Source organism: Nomascus leucogenys, chromosome 12 (assembly GCF_006542625.1).
Source record: "Nomascus leucogenys isolate Asia chromosome 12, Asia_NLE_v1, whole genome shotgun sequence".
In the NCBI taxonomy this organism is placed as follows: Eukaryota; Metazoa; Chordata; class Mammalia; order Primates; family Hylobatidae; genus Nomascus; species Nomascus leucogenys.
In genome coordinates, this window is record NC_044392.1 from 98,732,253 (window position 1) to 98,753,660 (window position 21,408).

Sequence of the window (21,408 nt, forward strand, 5' to 3'; positions counted from 1 at the left end):
AGCACTGAATGAAGTAACGTGAGCAAAGACTCATTTTCCTGTAGAGATGGGGTTTCACCATCTTGCCCAGACTGGTATCAAACTCCTGTACTCAAGTGACATATCTGCCTTGAGGCAAGCCTAGCCCAAGCAGGATAATCATTACATTTTAAACATTTGATTTAGAATGTGAAGAGACTTAAAATGAGAAAGTAATGTTTTCACATTTCTTCACACACAAAAAAACTTCAATGCATACTTATAAATACCCAGAATTAGAACTTTTTGTTTCTTTTGATTGACCTTTAAGTTAATCACCTGTGGCCAGGTACAGTGGCTCATCCTGTAATCCCATTACTTTGGGAGGCTGAGGTGGGAGAATCACTTAAGCTCAAGAGTTCAAGATCAGTCTGGGCAACATAGGGAAACCCGGTATCTATTTTTAAAAACCTTAAAAAAAAAAAAGAAGTAATCACCTGTATCACACGTCTGCTCAAGCCTGTCCTTTCTGCCAATTTCTGGAGTGTCTGTGCATCTGGGTTGTTGTCCTGAGCAAACTGTGCTTGCATAACCTGTTGTTTAAAACATGTATGTAGTAAATAGCTAAAAACAAGAAGCTCAGTCTTCTTCCTGCATTTTTATCATAAGAGATAAGACATGCACAAGAACATGGGATACTTTTATTTTGTTACTTGAAAATCAGTATGGGGAAATATGTGTAAGTGAAAACGAATGCATATTTTGTAAATTGTACACAAGTTGCTATGCTGAGAACTTTAAATAATCCATTTCGACGTAAAACTCTCGCAACTATGCTGTTAAAAATAAGCTCACCTTTTCTTTTCTTTCAATCTTATAACCCACAAATCAAATAGCAAGAGTTTCATTTATTGTTTTTTTCCATTTTGTTAAAAATTGCCAGCATTTGAAACCTTAGTACAAAAATCATATCACATTTGTCTCCAACCTTTCCTGAGCTAAAGATGTTCAAAGCCCCTAATACCTAATAGTATACAGATCAACAGAAGGATTCCACTTAATTGTAACAACCCCATCATAGTTTTGAGCACTAGCTCTATGCAAAAAAAAAAAAAAGGTGTCTAAAAAGAGACATCACCAGTCCACTGAATAAGAATTTACCAGAGTCTAAACATGTATATATTTTAAAAGCTTACAGGTAATTCTGATGTAAGCCTTTGGATTGAAACCACTGTGCCAAGTGCTAAGAGATAGTGAAACATGAAACAAACTCTTTGGATTTAATTTCCTGGCAGAAAGATGCTGACATGCCAATGACTACCTACAATAAAAGGTAAAGGGAGAAGAGTAGTGTGGGAGAGAGTACCAGAATATAAGCACAAGCCAAAAACTTTGAATTCTTTCAGAAAAGAGAATCATTATGAGAATTAAATGAGATACTTGAATTTTATTACTAAAAGTCAGTCAACTGAGGGAAGCATTACAAAATGTAAAAAATGTATTATTATGAAGAATGAGAGAGAGGAGTTTGGCACCCAATGTGATTGTGCTTGTCTACAGGCCTAGGATGTGGGTAACCAGTCTATTAAAGACCTCAAGCACTGCTGGCCTTTACTCTTTCCAGCAGGCAAAATTAATTGCATTCTCCACTATGCTCCTCATATAATGCTATCTTCTGCCACTGCACTTGTCACAGGGTAGCTAAATCATTTATTTTCAAGTTTATCTCCATAGTGGAAAGTGAGTTCCTTGAGATCAAGGGAGAATGTCTTATTCTTCATATCCCTAGGAGTTAAACTCCCTTTCTGTCAGAGAGTATGTTAAGAGTTTGTGACAGAGTAAAACTTGGCAATGTAAGGAAAATCTGAAGATAGTGTAGAAAAAAAGGCCAATATTGTTCTGGGAAACCTTCTGAGGTTTACAAATTTACCCTTCTAGAATTAAGTATTCTTGGCTTCCTATCTAACTATATTGTATCTACAGACTCACTGTAAACAGAACATGGATTTTTGCTTTTAAAAAATGGCAGAATTGGCTTAAAAGTTTATTCTTGCTCAGTTCACTTTGCTCTTTCTTTCCTACTCCAAATGTGTTACTTTGATATCTTCCTGTGAAAAGATAGTTGTGTTTCTATGCAGTTGAACATGTAATAACCCCAAAGAGAAAAAGAACGAGCAAATTATGTCTTTTTTAATTTTTCAAATAGAAAAATGTTGAACAGATTTGGGGATTTTTTTGTAGCGTCATTATTAATAATTTACAAAACAGAAACTTCATGCTTTTCATAAATGCATTTTTAAATTCACAAATTTAACAATGCAACAAAATTATATTTAATTAAGTAATTTCTCATTAAAGAGTAAAGCAAAACAACTCTGATCATTTAGAACTGAAATATCCAAAGGAAAAGTAAAATGAGTTGATTGTTCTTCCTTTCAATAGTATCAATGATTAGTCTCACACACACAAAAAGAAAAAAGAGGTACTTTTAATTTCTACTTAGTTTCACTCTTCTCTAGGCACTAATGCTGCTGAAGCCTACTTCACTCCTTTTCCAAGTTCTTCTAACATGGACAAGGAGTGAGCCTCTGTAGACACTCATCATTTTTAGGCCAGGACATCTGCCAGAAAAGTCAGGAGGCTGCATAGCAGTAACTCGATCTGAAAACAGACTAAAGCAGGAGCTAACTTTGGCGTGTTTAATATTAATAATCACTAAGTGAGTGCTTCTAATTAGAATAAGCAAGTCATAATACTAGCAGGAAATTCTTAAATATCATTTCTACAAATGGGACGGTATTTGAAATATGTTTGCCAATACATCCTCTGAGTCAAACTATTTTTTCTCCCCATAAATTTCTATAGAATAATTTTGGAAAATTTTCTTATTTATCCCTTGCATTTTAACTCTCTTTTGTCCAAAGCAGGTACTGACTAGATAGTGTTGACTTACTCACTGGTCACATGTAATATTTTATTATCTTGCCAAATTCAAGCTCTACTTGAAAATATTCAGCATCCCTAAAGGTAGGACAGTTTGACAATAAGGATACTGATTTACTAGAGGGTCTGGCTAAAATAAATGATTCAAGGTTTTTTAAAATATCTATTTCAGATTCCTAAATTATAAAGAACCACTTTAGGACAAAGATTGTATCTCATTTGTTTCAGCCACCCCTTCCATAAGATAAATGCTAATAAATATTGAATGAGAATATACTTTGAAAGCATATTACCTGTGCTTTCATCGGTAATCTGAAAATGGTAACATGCTTTCATTTTTTAAAACCTATAATTCTGATATACAATTTCTAAAACTTATGATTTAGATCACATTTACATACCATAATGCATAGCTTAAATATTTTATGCATGTGTAACCATAAGGCTATCTACAAGATTCAAAATCTCACTCTTTTGTTTTAGCTGCTGCTGCTATTAAGTGGAGTTTTGATAAGACAGACTTCCATTCATGGTCTCCTGGAAGATCAAGCAAAATGAAGAGACCAGAGGTTTGAGGAGAAGGTTCCAAATCTCTTCTCAGCCATTCCCTTGGTGGTTTGCTTTGAGGAGTTCCTGCACTCTTGAATGAGGTTTGTTGTAAAAGTTAAAGGAGATAATGTGGATAAATGCCTGGTATAGGATTTGGCATAAAAAGACCTCCACAAATATCATTCCCATTTTATTTAATTAGTATTTATAATCATTTTCCCATAGAAAAGTGTCTACCTACAGTGGTTTCAAGTTTTCACAATTATAATTTTAATAATAAATTATTATATCAAGTAAAAGTGATCAACCTTGTAATTATTAAAATTACAGCTAGTCCTTCATGGGAACAGACCATTGTAAAAACAGATTTATATTAGAGATTCTATTTTAACTAGACAACTTCAGTGACTGAGTATTTTTCCAGGTCTCTCAGAAGTACTCATATCTTCTGACAGGGCATTGTGTGATCTTCATAATAATCCAATGAAGAACCCAGAAAACAAGGCTCCAACAGAGATATTTCTTTCAATTGGCTTATCTTTCATTTTTTACTTACTATGTACTTTATGCCTAAATTAAGGAATCTAATTTATGCCTTAATTAAGAAATCTAAAACAATCATCCATTTGGAAAATTCTTCTGAATGGATCTAAATTTTAATGCTAGAGTGCTTCCCACTGCCACGTTCCCTTGGAATATGTGTGTCACATCAAGGTTTCTTTCCTAAATCATTATCAAAATAAAAATTATCTCCTGAAACATTTGTATCCGTCTTAAATACTGGCAGGTCTTAGAATACTAAATGTGATTTTTGAAAAAGTTACTTTTTTCATTTGTTAACACTGCATAAATGTCCTTTAAAGTCTGAGCTAAGATGGATACTATGTATAAGGCACCCAGCAGTGTGGTAGGTGTTCAACAAATGTTACTTTTCCTTAACATGAAACAAATACCTCAGCCACATTAATCTTTCAGAAAATATGATTTCATTATCTGCAAAAATGCCAGAAGGAATCATTATATAGGTATATAAAGCAAAGAGTAATTTAATTATTTCGATAATTTGTATAAATCAAATTTATAACAATCATGTTTAGGGCAACTAAGCTAAAAAAAAATCCCTCCCTTTTCAGGGGACATAATAAACCTTTAACATCAAATTATAGAAGTACTCCCTTTACCACCTTCAGAAACATACAGGAATCTGCTCAATTGTAGTCAACCAGTAGTTTCCTGTTTACTTTAAGGCACTTTCAATTATTTCCTACTCAAAAACCATACAATTGTGTTCATTAAATGACTCATTGCAGTTTGTTAAAAAGACTAACACATTAGTGTCCCATAGACTCACATGGGACATGTATGTCTCTTTTCAGAGTCTCAAAATATTTCGTCTTCCATTGCAATTATGTGTAGTAATATAAATGCCTGGTTCAGAATGACGTAATCAGGAAGTCAGGACAAAATATTTTGTTTCCACTTTGATGTTGATACCAATAGACCCCAGGGAAACAAAACTTGAATGACTATTTCATATTATGATGCTAGAAATGCAAACACTTCAGGGCAATAAGTATGTTTTCATATATTCACCAAATTAGTTTTCATAAAACACATAGGCTAATTTTTTAGAAAACATAAAAATGATTTTGGGCAGCATGGAGATTGCTTTTTGTTTTTTTGGTTGGGAGGGGCTTCAAAAATCAAAAATTCGTTGTTATGCTTACCTGAAGCTGATCTGCTGTAAAGCTGGTCCGAGCTCTTTTTGCTGGTTTTGGATGGTTAACATCTTGCTCTGTGAGGAGGGCACCTTCCACACTAATCCCATTACCTGCATTTAAAAAACATACTATATATATGTTGGTAATTCAAATGGGTAAACCCATCTTGCAATAACAGGTTTCTTATATCTCTTGGCTTTTTGTGTAACTGTATATGTTTTCTAGACGGCAAAACGCCTTAAGTTTTAAAACATACTACAGACATACTGTACAAAAAATATTCCATTTGCAGACTTGTATATTTAGTGAAAAGTTCAAAAAGTTAGAAGTACATATCTAAGGCCCAGCAAATACAGGAAAACAACTGTTTACAAAAAGAAAAGCAAAACCCTAACTCAAAGCTGCTGCCTGAGAATATGGCACAGAATAAATACACCATGGCTTTCCTTGTAAATAAACAAATAGAGACCATCACAAACAGTAGACTACTTAATGAGTTTTACCACACTTATACATTGTACAAAATAATGCATTAAGATGACCTTAGGAAAAGTTATTTTTATTCCTGTATTCACTGTCTCTAAAGACTCAAAAGTATTTAAGTACATATTTACCATTTTCTACTTCTCTTTTTAAATTATCCAGCATGCAGTCATAATGCACTCTGCAGAGGACTTTCTCTTCCACCAAAGCAAACTCCTCTCCTGTGGAAAGTTGCCTTTTGCAGGAAAAGCAGGCAAAGCATGCCAAGTGATAAACATTCCCCTTGGCTCTCCGGACCCAGTCAGTAGAATGGATGTGTCTCCCACATCGAGAGCAGCGAGTTCCATACCTTCTACATTAAACAGAGGTGTGGACGGTAAATATTTTAATGCCTGGTGAGATATTCATCAGTCGAATATTAAACCAGCACATTATGTTACCCCACTGAAATAACCTAAGTACTTAAATATTGTGAGAATGAAATGAATCAATTATTTTTCTGAAAGTCAATATAATAAGCAATCAAGATGAGATAGGGTCACAACTCAAACCTGTTTATAAAAATAAGACCTTTTCTCTGTTCCTCTAAAAGAAGATTGAAGTTTTCTTTTAAAATGAGTTTTAAAATCCCTTTTGTTGTATCAAATATCAGTGCATTTATAAATTTACCTAAAGAATCAAGATAAACACACATACTCTCCAGACTGAAAATCTAAAAGTGCAAAAGTATGCTGAAGATATTTATACTGAAAAACTGAAGATATAAATAATGACTTCTTAAAACCAAGTTTAGATGATTAGAAAATGATTTGAATATCATTTTTAGGATGTTAAAATATGTAAATATTTAATGTTGAAATTATCAAAGAATGTATATAACAGAAATTCTTCACCCTGGTGGGTGAGAAAGGAAAAGTCAGAAATGTTTCCTTTGGTGAAAAAGCTATTGTATTGCTATCCATAGGAGGAAGGAAATATTTTCTAAATTTTCAGAGTCCTAACTGGACATTAAATGCAGGTCAATCTTAAAATACCAAAGCTATATGTAAATATTTCTTTTCGTCTTACAGCCTGAGTGACTGGAACTCTTTGTCATGTCTCCTATCACAATCACAGTCGTGGCCCTGCATGCCCAAATCACACTAGATTACTCAGTGTCTATTTATTGATAGAAACATCTTTAAAGCTATTACCACTTTGTTTTTTTAGTTACTCTGAAAAATAGAATCCTAAAGATAAATTTCAGAATATAATATAACATGAAGCAAGGAGTTAAAAAATCCTAAAGAACTAGACTTTCACTTGAATCTTTCAAAGCAAACCTTTCAAAGGGCTTTAAGTTACTACAAAAAATTAACATTAGCCTATCCCAAGTGAACGAGGAAGCAAATTATTAACACTATTGAAGTAATAAAAAGTAAACCTGCTGAGAAATATGCCTTTTTGGTAATTATAAAGTTCTGTGATTTTATAAAAGACTCTGGGTCTCATAAATTACCTTAAATTACCTAGCAATTTTTATTTAAATTAATCGCTAAACTCTTTAAAATCATTTTTTGAAATGGAGTATAAACATAATTAGTATTACAGCCTTTATTATATAGTATTAATTTCCCCATTTTACAATGAACATTTTTCTTCATTTAGAAAAGTAAATAAAGTATGTTGTAATTTTTAAAAGTCATTCTTGAGAATTATTTTAATTTCTACACAACTGTTCATACAGAATTACACCTTGGAAGAAACCTTAAATTTAAACTATACAGAGATCACACACAGAAAATGTGATATCTCATCTAATTTTAGAAACAGAAGATCAGACAAAAGAAATAGTTTGAGGCAGAATTAGATTTGGTGTATTTATAACAGAATGGTCAATTCTTCTGAATACCACGGTTTATCATGGTGTGCAAACCCTTAGAATTTTATAGGTTTATAAGTAGGAATCATTCTATGGTAAACTGGTAAAAGCATAACAAAATCTTGATTTTTCTCCCCCATAATGATTTTATTTCATCTAACCATTCTCACCAAACAGGGGCGTTGTCATAAGTCATCTTGTTTTTCATACTTTATACCTATGTACAGCAAAAAAGTTTTCCTGTTTGTAATACCTCAAACTTTCACTCCCCAAAGTGAAAGTATTATTTAAAATTAACTTTTGTCCACTGAATTCCCAAAAAGGATAAACATGCTTATTTATACACATTATATCTCAAACAGGAAAGCACCCTTATTTTGAAATCTCTGAAATAAGAAAAACTAGGCTTCATTAAATAAAACTGAACAAGAAAAAGCCAATTACAAAAGTCTCTTTGCATAATAATTTCTTCAAGTATCTACTAAGAAAAAGCTTCATAGCATACCTGAAATAATCAAGTTTGCAGAAAATGTCTTTGTCTTTAATATAACAGCTGGTGTGCCTTCCTAGGGAGGTTCTGCAAACACTGCAGGAGAGGCACCGGACATGCCAGCATAGGTCATTCACCTGTGAAGGGAAGAGAAGCCACTGTAATACCATATTTAAGAAAAGTATTCATTGGTTTTGTGTATTGGGCAATTTAAAAAACTGGCCCCTTTATATATTAACACATGCTCTGAATGTTTTCATCCAAAAGGCGTCATTTTTGTAAACATGTATCTGGATATATTATGTTTTAGACTTCAACCAAAAATTTATACTAACATATGCCACATTTTGTGTTTATAATATTTTCTATTCCTTTGAAGAATTCAGGTTGCTTTTTCTTTCTTTCTTAAATGGAACCCTTATGAACACAGGGAATAGTTTGGTTACTTTAAAGTCCTACATACAGGTTTTTTTGTTATATTTTACCAAGTTCTTCCCAGCATGAAACCTTGTGGTTAAAGAAGACAAAACACATACTCTCTCAACCTATTTTTTGGCTAAACAATTATAAACTGTATACCCCCTAAACAGAGCAATAAAGAAAGTGAAAATGCAGGTTTGTAAGATAGTTACCTATACAGGACAGAAATTGCTCAGATAAATTTAAATGTTGATGTAGCAGAAGCCCGGGCTCTCTTCTAATATTAAACAGCTGAACAGAAACAATAGCAATAAGTAGTAAAGTATACTGGTAAAACTGCTTACTGATTTGGCTACGGGAGAAAAAAATAAATCTAATCATAAGTGGTTCTAAAAAAGCACCCAAGCATTGTTTTCCACTTACACTTCAAGTAGTAAAACATAAGATGGTGTTTAATAAGGCCAGTATTTTATACTTTCTAAATAGGAACATGAAATATTGTCAATCCAGGGAACAAGTCATAATTACTCTCACTTTAAACTGTTGCCATTATATTATAAGCGCTACAACTTTAGCCCTGGAGTATGAAGATGTGTATTAGATAGAACTGGCTTGCATGCAATGCAGGCTCCCAAAGTTTGCTCTTGTTAAGTGGACACAAGAACCTGATTTATGCTTAATTGAATTTCATGTAAAAGAACAGTAACATACAAAAACACCAATTACACCCTAAAAATGGATCCAATGACTAAAATAGGAAAGTAAATGACTGTGAGATATGGCTTTTGCTCAACTATTCCATAATAAAGACTATGTGTCCATCAAATTAGAACTACTGTCCAACATGTTTTTCTGTGATATATGAAAGGTACTTCGAAGCTGAAAGTTTTACTGACTTCTAATTATAGTTATGTGTCTCTTTCCAAAGCATTAATGAGAGTGTCATTTTGATCACATTCAAAAAGTTTTGGTCTTTACAAGAACTTAGAACTTACATGCTTACTATAGACAATATTTAAAATAACAATGAAAACAGAAAGAAATCTGAGGAAATTAGAATAAATAATATTAACAATGTTTAATACTGTCTTGGAAATAAAAAAGCATTTTCCTTATATTTTTTTTCCTAAAATGGGACCAACCAGTATAAAGTTTAGAAGAACAGGCTTCCTCTAAAATTCCACTGTTTAGGGCCTTCTGTATTTCAATCTTACCCAGGATTTTGTTTTGTTTTGTTTTTAAAGCTAGGCTTTAGGGGAAGAGCCATGGCCTCTCTCTTACTCCCTCCTAAAGCCAGACCTGGTTGTCACCTTTTTTCAAAGTTCACTTCCCTCCTAAAACGTCTCTTTATCTTCCATTTCTTTGCCAGGGAGTAAAGTAAGGTGAAGAGAGATTTTGGAGACTATAAACCTGCTATTGATCTAATCTGTGTATGTCTAAACATATAACTTGGACCAAGCCAGAAAAACTACCCAAAGGACAGAGCACTGAAGTTATTGGACAAGGTAATCAATGCATCTAACTCCTGTCATTCTGTTCTAACTCCATTTTATTTGCCTCACAAAATAGTGTTTTTCTATATTAGTTACACCCTAAAATAATATTTCTATACTAGGTCTAACTTTTTTTTAAATCAGTGACTTAAGTTAAACTCAAACTTATCCGCAGGAAGTACTCAAAATGGAAAATAAAGGTTAATAATTCAGTTTTTGTCAATCATATAGTATCAAACTTTAGTCAGAACTTACACACTAAAGAATACAAGAAGCGGTACAATAATACTGTACATGGAAGACTTCATTGGGAGGACTCCTGCCCTATTACAAAGGAAAGCTTTATGTAACTCACTTAACTTAGATTTTTATGCAATACAAAGATATATAATATATAAATGTGTACAAGATTAACACTAGAAACTATTATCTATTTCAGAGGGTGTGTTAAATGTCACTTCATCATAACCCTTCTACATCATCTCTGTGAAGTGTTAGAGCCTTCATAGGTCTACTCAGAAACATTCTTAATGATTACGGTAATTACTGAGAGGGCTCATTAAAAATAAGATGCTAGTTTTAACCCAAAAGATGATTTTGCAATATCCAAAAGGCTGTTTTAGAAACACTGAAAGTGGAATCTTAAGAATGCAGATTTAAAGAGAAAGCCAATGTTAATTTGCCAGCTTTAAGAATCAACCACCAAGTAAGATTAATTTAGTCATTTTTAAATCTTTTTACCAAAACTTCTTTTGGCATTTTCTCTAGGTTTTATCTATAGGGTAGCATTCCCATTTTACAGATGAAGCTTTGTATGTTGAGGTAGAAACTGAAACCCACTAACACGAATTTTGAACACATACTCTCCATAATTAATCCTTTTGAAAACCTAAGCAGGGTGGGGAGAGAATAGAAAGTGAACTGGTTTGCTACTAATTCAGTGTAGGAGAGACCATTATTTTAAATAGTGGTTTTAAAAAGCTATTTAAGTTGAAACCCCATGATATTCTGATTAAGACACATGGGACCATGATCTGCACTGAGGTGGATAACTGTGGCCTGCCGAAATTTCTACAACAAAATTCCCCCACAATATTTTAGGAGAAAAGTAAAACAAATTAAGACAGTCAACTCTCAAACCACACTTGAAACACTTCTTCCCAGGCTGTGTGTGTCTAACTTTATATCAATTTCCATTTTCTCCCCAAGCACTCGAGATGACGTAACAACAGCATTGAGTGGCCTAGAAGTATTAAACCTTAATAAGAGCAGGAAGATATTGAAATGGTTTTTATTTAAATGCACCTATAAACTTTTACTTTGGAAGAGCCTCAGGTAACTGTAAAAAACATAGGACCGTATTTTTAAAATTTGTCCAGAAAAGATCCTTTAAGCTACTTTACAGTGGCTTTCACCAAAAGAGACGCTGCAAAGGGGAATCAGTTAATACATACCAACTTAAAATTCTTCTAAGCAGGCATGGGCGTGGGCGTCACTGGGGTGGAGAGACCACAGTCCGTTTAGAGGGAACAAAGATGTTTAAGAAAGGAATAATCCGGGGCTGGGTAAAAAATAACTAAGCAGGTTTCTATCTCAGAATGGATAAGGGTTTTTCCACTTCCCTTCCACCGACTCCAGGGCATCCACACACATCCGGCGCGTCCAGACCAGGGTGTGTCACACATTAGCTGTTTTGCAGCGACATAGAAGAGTCTGGGATTTCTTCTCACTTTATCCCACCGCATGAGTTGCCCTAAACTGGGCTGATTTTCTGCGAAAGCCTACAACCTCCATCCAGAACTTGAAAGGAAAGGTTGGTGGGAGCAACATTACTCTTTCCCCAGAGCTCCCACGCTACGCCCGCTCCCCTTGGGCCTCGCACCCGAGGCCCTATCCTACCTTGAGAAGGTATTTGTCCACGATCTCCAGGCCACAACTGTTGCACACACACTTGCCAGGAGGGCAGCCGGAGCCCGAGGCCATGGACCGGGGCGAGGACGACGGGGACAGCGGGGCCGAGGAGGAGCACGAGTCCTCGTCCCCCGCTCCCTCGGGGCTCACCTACAGGAAACCGCGAGGCGCAGGCGTTTCTAGACCCCTCCTCCCCTTCGCATCCCACCTACCCACAAGGGCGCCCCCACCGCCTCCCCTCCCTTCCCCCTGGCCACCCCACCCCCAGCTTCTTGAGGTCACCATTCTCGCCCTCTTCCCCGAGTCCAAGCTCTGGCCGCGCACCCGCCGGGGCTGCCGACCCCTGACCTATTCGGACCCCAGGAGTCTTGCCGCCCTGCCCTCCTCGCAGGCCAGCTAAGCTTTCCACCGCACCCAGACCCTCCCCGCCCCGTCCTCTGTCTGCTGCAGGAGGGGCCAGCTGGGCCCTGGAAGGAGCGCGGGGACAGCGGCCCTTCGTCCTGCGCCGCCTCCCCACGGCCAGTCTTGCCAACACGCGAGCCCCTCCGCACTCACCAGTCCCTCTTCCCCGGCGCCTTTCCGAGTCCTCCCGGCCGCCAGGGCTGTAGTCCGCCCGCACTCCTCTGACATGAGCCCCTGGCACTGCAGAGTAGGAGGGGGAGAAAGTATGGAGAAACAGAGCAGAAGTTCCGAGCGTGCTGCGCGCCCCAGCCTTGGCGCAGGGAGCGAGCTAATGAAGGCCCTCAGAGTGCGGGGCAGCGCGTGCAGCCGTCACGGCGCCTGAGCCCGGGCGCCGCGGGCGGGCGGGCGGGCGGGCGGGCTGGCGCGCAGCCTCCTTCGCCGGCCGCTGGCGGCCGCCACCCGAGCGCCGGTAGCTCGTCCCGCGCTCACCGGGCTCCGGGTCCCCGGCGCTCACCCGGGCACGTCGGTTCCCCGCCCCCCCGCCGGGGATAACAAGTTAATAACAATCATCCCCTCACAAAGCGCTTTCTTTCCAGACGTCAATCATAGCGGAGCGGGGAACACCGGGCTAAAGGGGGTGCGGGGCAGTGGGAGGTGGAGTGCGAGAGAAGAAAAGAGGATTGAGGAGGGGGTGGGAGAAGAAACTTGATTTCTTTAATAACCTCAATTAAAAGAGCAAGACACACATATATTTTTAAAAGGGGGCTTTTTGAATAGGATAGCCCGAAAGGTGAAGAGGTTTAATAGGATACTTGAAAGCTAATTACAGCGGGATTTAAGAAGCCTGGTGTTTGTTCCGATGACAATTTGAATGAAAATGCTTCAGATTAAACCGAGCCAGCAGCTCTTTCGTAAACTTACAGCAATTAGAGTCGCGAGTGATTTACACTCGTTTCTTTAAGGTGTAAATTGCCACTTATTGCTCAGTAAGTCAACATTTGAGCTACCAAAGGATTATTTTTAACCAGCGCAAAAAGCGGGTAGAATAATGGAAAATATCCAGCTGAATTTAATTTGTGCCATTAAAAGAACTCACCCAACCTCTGACAAAATGTTTTAAAGAAACAACGCGCGTTACCCAAGTGTTTCCAAGTATTTGCTGGAGTTTTGTTCTTAAACGAAAACGCAGCGTCTCTGGGCTTAGACCGCTTTCGTTTCCAAAAACTCTAGCTCGGGGGCGGGTGGGTCCCCCGAACTCGAGCGGCTCGCACTTCTGCATTTCTGACTGTTCGCCTCCCCTTCTCCCTCCCTGTGGAAGCACCAGGCAAGATACCAACCTGGGGGCCTCCCGGACCCTCGGCCGAGACCCTCCCTTTCTGGGGTGCGCTCCCTACGCGGGACCCAGAGTAGCTGCACTGAGGCCGCGTCCTCACACACAAAAGGAGTTTAAGTAGAACAGCTCCGCGTTCGCCTGGTGTCCCAAACCGGCTTCGGAGCAAAGAAATAGTCAGGGGCGCCCCGCGCGCGTCCTGCTGAGGCCCTCGGACAGGCTGCAGATGATTTCAAACTTAAAACACCAAATACCCACAGGTCCTGCCTCCCGAGTGAGGTGAGAGCTTGTCAGCTTCCCCAATCTACTCAGACAAACCGCGTGACTCGTTTTGTGCCCTGCGGTTTTCTTTTGGCATTTTAGGTAAAATGGCTCTCCCGGCAAGCCCTGGGATCCCGGAGGCCTTTCTGGAGCCCCGCAGAGGGAGGGGTGCCTCAGGGCAGGCAAGTGTCCGCGGGCAGCCGAGCGAAACGAGCCGGGTCTCCGGTTCCAGCCGACAGCCGCCCAGTCCTCCCGACCCACTCTCCCGGACCGCCACGATCACCACAGCAAATAGAACAAAAGCACAACTCACATGGACCTGAGAGCGCCTTAGGCTCGAGGCTTCATCTCCCAAATTACAGTCTCCATGTCTCAGGTTAAGTGAGCTTTTGGGGGGGAGTGCAATGATTACTGACTAACGCTACTACGTAATAAAAAAAAAAAATTGCCAGGTCTGAAGATGAGGCCGTTACAGGTAGTTTCTGAACCTTGTTTAGGAGCCCAAACAACTCGAGTTTCAAGGACACTGCGATTCAGCTGGTCTGGCCAGACGTCGGCTCGCTCACCTTCTCAGGGGGAACTGCCAGCTCCGGCACGTCCTTTGCTACTAGTTTACACACAAACATCCGATCGTTCTTCCAATACATGGCACTGCTAGGGCTGCTTATCACATACCAACTCCAGAGGGTCAGAGGCTGTCCGTGTCTGCCGATCTCCCCCCTCCCCCGCCCCGATCCACTAATAAAAGCTGATGCCGAGAAGGATAATGCTACAAGTGTGTCTTCGTCCAAAGAGGCCGCTGTGGCCTGACCACTTTCTGATGAACCGTTCTTAAAATTCCTTTCCCAGCTTCACTGAGCTCTGTCCCTCCAGGAAAAGAAAAAAAAAAAGTTTTGTTTTCCAGAGGGTGGAACCTAATATAAAGGAAGGGGGCGTGTGGGGGAAAGTCTTTTCCTGGAGAAATTGCTTCACCTCTTTCAGGAAAACCCGCCTTCTCTACATGTTAAAATCTTTATCAGAACACGCCAACTGACTTCAGGTTTAGTACTAAAGAGAAAAAATTGGGGGATGTCCTGTTAACTTGACTTTAAAAAATCTGCTGTCTGCATTTGCCATAACTTTTAAATTCTCGCTCCCCAACCCAAACCTAAACAAAGATTCAGGTTACATCTCTTTCTGCAGCAAGCAGAAGGGGAAGTGGAGGTCTGGGTGACTTGAAAGTTTTAGTCATTCTCTTGAAACTCGCAGCTCTCCGGTGTAGCCGAGGAATGCCACCGCTCCTGGCAGCCTGGGGGCTGACTTATCTAGCAGTTCGCGCTCCCTTTCAGAAAAGTTTTCTCATTAAGATAAAGAAGGAACATCTGAGCAACACAAAAGCTTATGATTTGCGACTAGATTTGAAATCAAGGCTACAAGAAAGACAAAAGTATGTTGCTAATGAGTATTGCTCTTTCATCTCCTAGACAAAATATAAGCCCGAGCAGCCTTGTCTGCTGCCTCAAGTTCTGACTGCGGGGCGGGGGAGCGGCGGAGGGAGGTACTCAGGGTACCATAGTTTTGATTAAGATTGGAAGGTGTGTTTGTTTAAACAGACTCTTTGTGGTATAAACTTTATTTCATTATTTAGTGTATAAAGACAAATTTGGTTAAAAGATTCTTTTTAATGATTTTTGTTTCCATTTAAAAAAACTAAGCAAACTTCTGAAACTAAGAAGATCTAGGAGTCTATTTCTTAAAGGCCTTTAACAGAATCTAGGATTTTGCTTTAATTAGATGGAAATATATATGTAAAACACACACACGCACACACACACACACGTATCTTATCTCCTTGCCTTATTTGTATAGAGGAAAAAGATCGAAATGATCTTGCCCAGACCCCAGCTCGGTCAGCAGCCGGCTAGCGGAGGAGATAGATAGCCTTTCCTGCGATGAAGTGAGCCTGTGTAAGAGTCTGGGACCGAGCTACCACTACAAATTTAGTTTTTCCTCCATTGCATTTTTCTCCCATAAACACTAGAGTCTTCAGAGCATTTTCCTATCGCCATTGTTTTTCTTTTCGCGCAGCTGCGCACAAGTAATATTAGCCATCCCCCTGCCGGTCCTCTCTGGGAGATCTCGTTTAAATTTACTGAGCGAAGGGAGGAGGACGCTATAATTAATCTGTGCCCTCTTAGAAAATTGAAAGATTGGGGTGGACTGACTTTTCAAAAAGCTAACTTGTGCGTGGGAACCAGAAAGACTTGTGTTTTTCATCAAATGCAGAAATCGGTATTGGGGGTGGTGGAGAAATTCACATAATGCATTTTCCATGAAATAGCATCGTTCTGGAGACCGCTCTTCCGAATGGAAAGTCAGAGTCGTGCAGAACATTGGCGCCATCAGCTCGTGTATAGAGCAGGATTTCGTTGAAAGTGGAATTAAACATAAAGGTCCAGTTTGGATATTTAATTACAGTTTGTGTGTGTGTGTGTGTGTGTGTGTGTGTGTGTGTGTGTGTGTGTGTTAGGGTTTAAAGTGAATCTGGGGTACTGTCTGGCTACTATCGAGGAGAATTTATCGCGCGGGTCATTTGGAGATCCAGAGAGAGCTAGAGCTGTGTTAGGGAAGCAGGGCGGGGGTGCGGGCATTTATGCGGTCTTTCCACCCACCCTCGCCTAATCAGGCGGCTCTCAATCAGGTTTTCAAAATACTAACCTTGATCTAAGAGCATCTATCTCTGCATAAGTGGAGAAAATGATTCATTTTTAGAGGTTTCTGGGCTTGGGGAAGAAGAACGGTCGTCAGACAGGAGCAGAAGACCTGAAAGATTGGTCTGGCCTGGCTTTACTGCAGGCGCCCTGTGGGATGCTGACCTGTCCCGGGGTGCAGCTGCGCGCACCCCTCCTTGAGCTGTAAGCCTCTGGGCGGTGAGTCCATTTCTATGTCCTAGGCGGTATAAGCCTTTGGCTGGGGGTCGAGTGTGCAAGAAGAGGGGAATGTGTTTGCTATGAATCCCAGGGCTGATCGTACTGTCGGTCTGGGGTCCAACGACCTTCTGACCTTTTGTCAGGGGTGGGCGTACGAAGGTATAGCTTCTTCATGGTGGCCCGGTTCCCTGGAGCTTGCGTCACGCCTCTTACCCACGCTCGTCCTCGGCTGGGGCAATGGAAAAGTTATCTTGCTACTTTACAAGGGTGCTTGCGCTAAAAATCAAAAGAGCTTTTTGTTTGTTTGTTTGTTTGGTCTTAGTAATGAGGGTTTTTAGCCCAAACTCCAATTGATTCCAATTTTGAACGAAGACTCTGATCAAAAAAACATCATCTTGTGTGTCCACAGGTGGAAAAGCAATCGCCTGCGTCGTGACAGTTCCTACCTACTAAATTGAAAATTTGAAAATCAGAGACCGCAGGCCCACCCAAGGTGTCTACCAACATCCGCGACCACAGGGCTTTTTGCAAGCCCATGGGAAAGACAGCCTGAGAGACTTCGGAGTGCGTCCTGTCCCAGGCTGTGCCTCTCCTGCTCAAGGGAAGCCTTGAGTGTATCTCCCTAAAAACCGATTTGGGCAGGGAAGGGGTCTGGATCCCGTGGAGCCAGGCCTTGATTGGAGGTCCGGGGCTGGAGAGAGGGAACACCAACCCGCCCTGACCCCCACAGCTTCCACTCACCCGAAGAGCTGCCTAATTGGGCTGCGAGCAGCTGCGAAATTTGTAATCGTCTAATAAGCCTTCTGCCTCGGTAATTCTTATCAAAAGGCATAAAATGGATATTTTCACACTCAGCTCGCACTGCAGGCGCCGTTTATAAACATCCTTCATCAGTGGGATGAAATTAAGCCTCCTTTGACAGAGGTCTCTGGAACTCGATATTTAAAAGCAATAGATCCGAATTAGCAAATTATAACTTTAAGTAGGGAAAGTCCCCACCAACTTGACTATTGAACACTTTGCCCCTGAGCTCCTCGGGGTGAGTAACCACACGTTTGTGAGAACTTAACCTGGAGGTTCTGCGGTGCTCAGGCAATCTCCGGAAACTCGGATTCCCGAAACTACGCTTGCTACGGCTCCTCCCGCCCACCTTCTAGGGACTCGCTTGGGTCAGACCTGTGGAGACCGGGGCGAGGCACAGTTGGAGCCTGGGAGAAAACGTGGTCAAAGGAGGCGCATCCAGGACTCCCGGGCGGCCTGCAGGGGCAGTAACAGAGCCCCGCTCTTGCGGACCCAAGATTTCCCCGGCCCGCCGTCCTCACCGCCCACATCCAGGGCACCAGCGCCAAGGGTACAGTGGGCCATAGGACTGTAGGAGGTGGTGGAGGATGGGGAGACTTTCGCGATCATAAGAAGGTGCAGATTCTGGCAGAATTCTGGTGGCGACTCCTTCGATCCCTGAAGGTGAAATCTCAGCTAAAACCACTCTGAAACTGCGGATGTCACACTTGGTTCAGGGTTAGGAGGCCGTGTCTTTGGATTTTTTCCCATCCTGTGTAACCATTATAAATATTAGTCTGGAAAAAGACTTTAGGAGATTGCTTCTAGAGGTTCTTTCCACAAGCTTGCGCTGCTCAGAATCTGCATAAACCCTCAGAGATAGCAGAGTGTATACGGGCTCACCTTGGGACTTACCGGTCCCAGACTCCGTTTTAGACCTTGCTACCCACAGTTTCTGAGGGTAAGAGAGGGGTGCGTTTATTCACGCCAGTGGAGGTCGCCAAAAGCGGGCGAGGGCCTCCGTTTGGGACTCACTGGTCTCTCTCCCACTGTGGGCCAAGACTGAGGTTTGATGGGCTTCCCAGCTGGGCAAGCCTGCTCCACGCGGGACACCGGGGAATCCACTGGCGGGCAAACCCGGCCTTCGCCACCCGCCCCGCGGCATTCCTCACTGCGGTCTGATGCGCCAGCTGGGGCCAGTTGTCTCAAGCGGTTCTGGAGGACCAATAGCGGAAAGCCAAGTTCTGCGACCAAGAGTCTGTACAAGTGACTGGGTGTTTCTTTTCAGCCGGTTCGCAGAGCGCCAGTAAGCTTTCCCGGTCCGCTACGGAAGAAATAGGTGAAGGGTTTCCAGTCTAAGAGAGAGGATGGGAGAGAGAAAGTTAGGAACCACACGGAGCCGGAAATTGAGCAGGGAAGCCTGGAAAGCTTCCCGCTAAACGCTGTGGCGCGAAACGCTAAAGTCCATTACACCATTTATTCATTGTGACATTTCCAAGCCGACAATCGCGCCTTAAGCACGCCTGTGGTTTGGAGGTGCCGGTTTTATATGCATTTTACTGTTCAGAATGATAAACAAATCAGGACCAATGGAAACCTGATTCTAACCTCTTTCTACAGAACTCTGCCTGCGTAATTCTGTAAAAGCCGAAATCCAAGGTGCCGAGAGAGAAAGAGAGAGAGAGAGAGAATCCAACTCTCTAACCGCCTCCCTTTACCGCGTTTCCCTACAAGTCCTAGGCAAACCGGGCAGATATAGCCTGGAGTTCGCTGATCAAGAAAGAGGATGGAACCGAGACCCTAGAGGCTTCTCCTTCCCTTCCACATCCCCGTTTTCCCACTTCCCCGGGGATGTCTGAAAGCCCAACTCGGCCAGTGTGGCAGCAAAGCCAAACTTTATCGAAGTGCAAAAACCAGATGTTTTCTCGGTTTCTGGGGATGGGTGAGAGGCAGAAGTGGGGCTGTGTGAGCCTCCTATTTGCAGGCTTGGATGAGATTTTGATAAGGGAACCCTCAGCTCCAGTTGTTAGCCAGGGTGAATGAGCCCCACATAAGCCTGTGCCGTCGGCCCACAACTTTGGTGTCTAAGGTTCTCCCCAGCAACACTTCCACCTCAGGTGTAACTCATAAAACTATGCTTTTACCAAAAAAGTTGGCCCAAGAATCTTGAGCCATGAATTTTAAAAACTTAAACAACTTCTATATGCATTTCTGCTACAGGTTCTTGTAACTGTGGCAAGGTTTTCTTCCTTTCCTTCCTGTCCTCCTCCTCTCCCTTCCTCCTTCCCTGCTTGCCTTCCTTCCTTCATGGGAGTTCAGGGTTTAAGAGGTAGGCAACGTGTTATTATAGTAAGAGCACAGGTTTGAAGTTAGGCAAATGTGTAATGGAATTTTGAGCAATTTAAATTTTTAACACTTGAGCTTCCTCATTTGTAAAATGAAGATGGCATCACTTGGAAATTGTCATAAAAAATCACAATGTTGAATTAAGTGTTCATCCACACAGGAGGTTCTCAGTGAATAGAATGTTTCTCCTACCACATCCTCCTTCACCTCTCTAGAGAGGTCTGGATGTTGAGGAGCCACCAAAGGCCCAATTTCCCCAGTGAAGAGTAGCTCAATGTTCTTTGGCGAGTTGACCATTTCTAGGGGTTCAGACGGTCACGAGGTTAGACGCACCTCCCTGGGCTGCAGAGGCTCCAGAGATGAGTGCAGCTGCCTGCAGCCACTTCTGTCGTGGCAACTAGGCCCAAGGATGCACAATGAACACCTTTTTTATCTCCTTTGTCGCTGGTTTATTTGAGAGTTACTCTAGCACATTTAAAAATGCTTGGCACCCTTCTGTCAGTTTGCACAACCTTCTGAATATTGTGAAAATGGCAGTAATCATAGCTGTTGATTATTATTTGTCAAACGCCCCCACTGACGTTATGGCACACAACCCTACTTTAATTTGTCCAAAGCCATATTTTACCAAGCCAGGGCAGAATTCAAACCCAGACGTCCGACGCGAATGCCTGACTTTTAACTACTTTGCGATGTTTGTCCTCTTTAGGGTGAGTTCAGAAATTGACACTTTCAGTAAATGGATTCATGATAGTTCTTTACCAATCCAGCACAAGCGGTCCAGCCGCTAGCCTCTTGCCTCTGCCCACTTCCGCTGAGCAGCTGGGGGGCGTCTGGTGTCCTGTGGGGAAGAGCGCCACCTTCCCACGCCTACTCTTGCTGAGGTTAAACAGCATTGAATGAACATGAAGTGCCGAATAAAACGGCCACGAAGCGGAAAAAGGAGAACGCTTAAATCTGCGGTAAAATCGTTCTCTCTCCTTTTCCTTGCAGATTACATAATTCGATGTCTAATCATCAGCAAGTGGACCAAAACCTGGATTGAATAGATGGTAACTCGATCTCCGTACAGACTGAGGTCCAAAGGTCTGTGCTCACTTCTGGAACTTTCCTTTTGGGCCTTGACCAAAACTCCTGTTATCGTGTGCAATAGCAGAGGCTGCACTGCCTGGTTCAGTTTGTGCAAAGGCTATTTATTGTTTCTCATTCACTGACCACTCGGGAGAAGTCTTTAGCAATAGTTTTTCCCGACACAAATGTGAATAAAGTCGACCACTGCAGTTCTTCCTGAGGCTCTGCAAGCTTCCTGGATGCAGGAACCATGTGCTGTTCCGACGACGCTCTGAAACCTAGTTCAGTGCCTGGCACTAGGCAATAAAAAATTGCTTTCTGAATGAAAGTACATGCTGGTAGGCGCAGGGGGTTTCATGTCTTTCTCTGCCTTCTTAATTCTAGTGCTTCCTACCTCTTTGCATAGGTACCTTCTTGCCCAATTCCTGCATCTTTCCCTCCCTTGAAGAGCTAGGTAAGAAAGGGCATGAAAATTCTGAC

General features: G+C 41.4%; 1 protein-coding gene and 1 long non-coding RNA gene across 3 annotated transcripts in view; one reads left to right on the plus strand and one right to left on the minus strand.

The window, feature by feature from the left end:
* Positions 1-20,660, minus strand: part of LHX8 (LIM homeobox 8) — a 32,780-nt gene extending 12,120 nt beyond the window's left edge. The window contains exons 1-8 of one of the 2 annotated variants that reach the window (XM_003260209.2): positions 20,486-20,660; positions 18,361-18,866; positions 12,385-12,471; positions 11,818-11,979; positions 8,021-8,142; positions 5,786-6,006; positions 5,178-5,281; positions 456-551 (exon numbers count right to left, since the gene is read on the minus strand). In XM_003260209.2, the coding sequence (XP_003260257.1) occupies positions 456-551; positions 5,178-5,281; positions 5,786-6,006; positions 8,021-8,142; positions 11,818-11,979; positions 12,385-12,471; positions 18,361-18,378 (810 nt within the window). In that variant the 5' untranslated portion in view covers positions 18,379-18,866; positions 20,486-20,660. Of the gene's footprint in view, positions 1-455; positions 552-5,177; positions 5,282-5,785; positions 6,007-8,020; positions 8,143-11,817; positions 11,980-12,384; positions 12,472-14,135; positions 14,687-18,360; positions 18,867-20,485 lie in introns of those variants that run through there. The other variant, XM_004090018.2, reaches the window with a different exon arrangement.
* Positions 16,009-21,272, plus strand: LOC105738394. The gene is made up of 2 exons (XR_001114196.1): positions 16,009-16,254; positions 20,851-21,272. It is a non-coding gene; the product is annotated as an uncharacterized LOC105738394 (long non-coding RNA).
* Positions 21,273-21,408: the final 136 nt, after the last annotated feature.